Source organism: Chrysoperla carnea, chromosome 5 (genome assembly GCF_905475395.1).
Source record: "Chrysoperla carnea chromosome 5, inChrCarn1.1, whole genome shotgun sequence".
Lineage (NCBI taxonomy): Eukaryota > Metazoa > Arthropoda > Insecta > Neuroptera > Chrysopidae > Chrysoperla > Chrysoperla carnea.
In genome coordinates, this window is record NC_058341.1 from 21485529 (window position 1) to 21488634 (window position 3106).

At 32.1% G+C, this 3106-nt stretch overlaps 1 protein-coding gene across 1 annotated transcript; it reads right to left on the reverse strand.

Annotated features, from left to right (window-relative positions):
• Positions 1 to 1494: 1494 nt before the first annotated feature.
• On the reverse strand, positions 1495 to 2378 carry LOC123300645 (histone deacetylase complex subunit SAP18). Its single transcript, XM_044883243.1, has 3 exons — positions 2220 to 2378; positions 2067 to 2144; positions 1495 to 1999 (listed from the first exon to the last, which is right to left on the reverse strand). Exons 2-3 carry the CDS (start codon positions 2139 to 2141, stop codon positions 1589 to 1591), a joined length of 486 nt encoding a protein of 161 aa, XP_044739178.1. The 5' UTR covers positions 2142 to 2144; positions 2220 to 2378; the 3' UTR covers positions 1495 to 1588.
• Between the last annotated feature and the right edge of the window lie 728 nt (positions 2379 to 3106).

The window sequence follows — 3106 nt, forward strand, 5'->3', positions numbered from 1 at the left end:
TGATTAATAACGGATTGTAATAAAATGTGACTATTTAAAAAAAAAAAAAGTCATAAAATTACGTGTATTAACACAAAAACATTTGTGTGTTTCTAAATAATATGAGAATTGAATATCAATTAAGTACAGACTAACTACCTACTACACCTTTTGGTACTTTTCTCATATTTTTATATCACATTACATATCAAAATGTCAATGTTACATAATAAGACAAATATATTTTAGGTGCATCACGATTTCGCTTTTATTAACCGGAAAGATTGTAACTATATGCTAGCATTCACAGAGCATACAACAGTTTTTTCAAACAGTTTAAAAAATATGATCACGCGAATAACTCTCGCCCCCAGAATTTTACAGCAAATTGAATATTTACTGTTCAAACTGTGCTTTAAGAGATATTTTTGGTTGCTGACTACGAATGTCAGATTATACGGATTCTGTCACGTCTTCCGAAAATCGTGCTATTTTTTGTCAAAAATTTCATTTTTTTGGCACAAAAACGGCATATTAGGTGTTTATCAAAAATGACTCGATTTTCGAAAAACATGATAGAGTCCGTGTAATCGGATTCAGAATCAGTAGCCAAAAATACCTCCTAGAGCAAAGTTTGCATGATAAATACTCATTTTGCCGTTTTTGTAAGTGAAATATTTGGCCAAAAATGGTACGATTTTCAAAATACGTGACAGAATCCGTTAATCTGATGTCAGATTCGTAATCATCGACCAAAAAAATCTCCTGGATAACAGTTTGGACGATAAATACTTCTGATTTTGTGCTAAAATTAGAATTTCTGGTCAAAAAAGACACGATTTTTGGAATACGTGACAGAATTCGTGTAGTCTGACATCGGATTCGTATTCAAAGACCCAAAATACCTACTAGATGACAATTTTAAGTCAAAATAAACAATTCAAAAAATTTTTGGCTACATATGCCCCCCCCCCCACTGGGGTATGTGACCCATGTGAGTTGGTTGAATGTTCCTTGGAGTCCTATAAACACCTTACAAAAAGTTTCATTCAAATCGGTGCTGTTACCCAACTTTTCCTATGCTTCCCGGCTTATTTGTTGTACTATTATTGACAGTTAGAAGCAATTTTGACTGGTTATGGGATTTGACAGTAACATGCATATTATTTATTTGTTTCAACGGCTTCAACCAAACCACTGTGGCAACACTGAGAGCAGGTAAATTTTATAACTTTCATATCAAGCCATTCTGGCAACACTGAACACTATAATAAAGTTATTCTATGTTTCTTACGATCTATCTGAATTTTGACTTTTAGACCAGATGACTATATCGGTAAAGATTTAGGTAGATCTTACGTAAAATCGATTTTTATTAGGTAGAGATTATTTATTTAATCTAGAAACTGATTCGTAAATTAATTTCTGAGAAATTGTGAAACATGTGAGAGAAAATTTGCAGGAAATGACTTGGGAAAGGAAATAAAATGAATGTCAGATACATAAAACATTAAATTCATTTACAAATATAATTAAAAATGAAAAATTAATGATACATAAAACTACAAACGGTTACCATAATAGAAATAATTAAAAACATTTAAGAAAATTAATATTGACGTTGTCTTTGATGGGCGGGATGTGTCCTTCGCATTAATGGATTCCATGGACGATAAGGTGGTGTTATAGCAATATCCATATAATCACCAATTGTAAACCTACATTGACTTAATGTTTTTGAATCATCAGCACCTTTCTGTCCGGTACATGTTGTACCAATTTCACGCATACGATATGTAGGAGCTCGCATATCAGGATATACTAATGCAAAATCAAAATATGTTCCTTTTTTACGTGTATCAGGATTGACTTCACGTACCAAAGATGATAATTCATGTAATGTTGCATCTTGCCATGTATAAATTTGTAATTCATTTGCAGGAACATTACCCCGTGCATATTCATTTAAATTGTTATGTCGATTATGGGTTACAAATACTCGTAAAAGTAATGGACATGTCTGAAAAATAAGATTTGAAAAATACAATTTTTGCTTAATTATATTTTTTGGTAATTGTACAAAGTACCTTCTCTCGATCTACTGGTTTTTCAGCAGCAGGCTTTTCTTCTACAATCATTGATTCGACGCCGGGTCCAGACATTTCCTATAAGATTAATTTTGAGGTTATAAATAATTTCTAAACATTTTCTATAAATTCTATTGATTAAAAAATACTTACAGGTTCTGTTATTTGTATCGATAATACACTTGAATTCGATTTCAATGTATAAGTAATTACTAAATTTTTGTTTTATTGTTCTTTACATTTACAAAAACAAATTTTTTTATGTGATTTTGTAAACAAATTTTAAACTGTACGCCTATGTACCACTGATCTCTGTTCTATCACCTTGGATAGCATACTTGTTACCATAGACGTAGTAATATAGACGGTGCGATACATATACTTTCTGTGTTGAAAAGTTGTGCCAATTTAAGAAAAAGGCAGCCTCTGTAAAGCTAGCTTTGTTCCCTGGGTGGTGATTATAGACGTATGACAGAGATAACGATAAAATCGATTGACGTAAGAATCATCAAAATCTATCTACGCGTTAGGTCTTTAGTGTGCCAAATACGAACACACATACATAAACATATATATGGACTGCTAAACACATTACCACTTCCTTTCGTCGCGCAGTCGGGTAAATATTTAATATTCAATTCATTCTCATCTTGGTAGAACTAGTTAAGGTATGCTCTTTTGTAGGTAGGAGTAGGATGGGGACATTCTCTCACTCTCTTGCACGGTACCCAGTCAGCGCCATATTGCTTATTTATTTATAGTTTAGCGCTGAGAATGTTTTTAGGACATTTACAGGTCCTACCATTATTAGTTTATAAGTCGATAGCGAGCCCTTAGCGAAAGAAAATCCCACATAATTATATATGAGAAAATTGGAAATTTGTTCTAGTTTAAGAATCTTTTTGTAGGCACTTAGCGCCTTCACTATTCCATTTGAGCTGTCAAATTGGTCAATGTTTTGTTTACATATTAAAAATTGAAAAAATCTGAGGCGGAAAAAGTTCATTAATCATTAATTTATTTATATCAGGAACTATTTT

Excerpts from the sequence above, each read along its gene's own strand:
- LOC123300645 (XM_044883243.1), bottom strand. The coding sequence starts at position 2,141 with ATGTCTGGACCCGGCGTCGAATCAATGATTGTAGAAGAAAAGCCTGCT. Across the intron at positions 2,000-2,066 it reads AACCAGTAGATCGAGAGAAG|ACATGTCCATTACTTTTACG; the intron begins GTACTTTGTACA and ends CTTATTTTTCAG.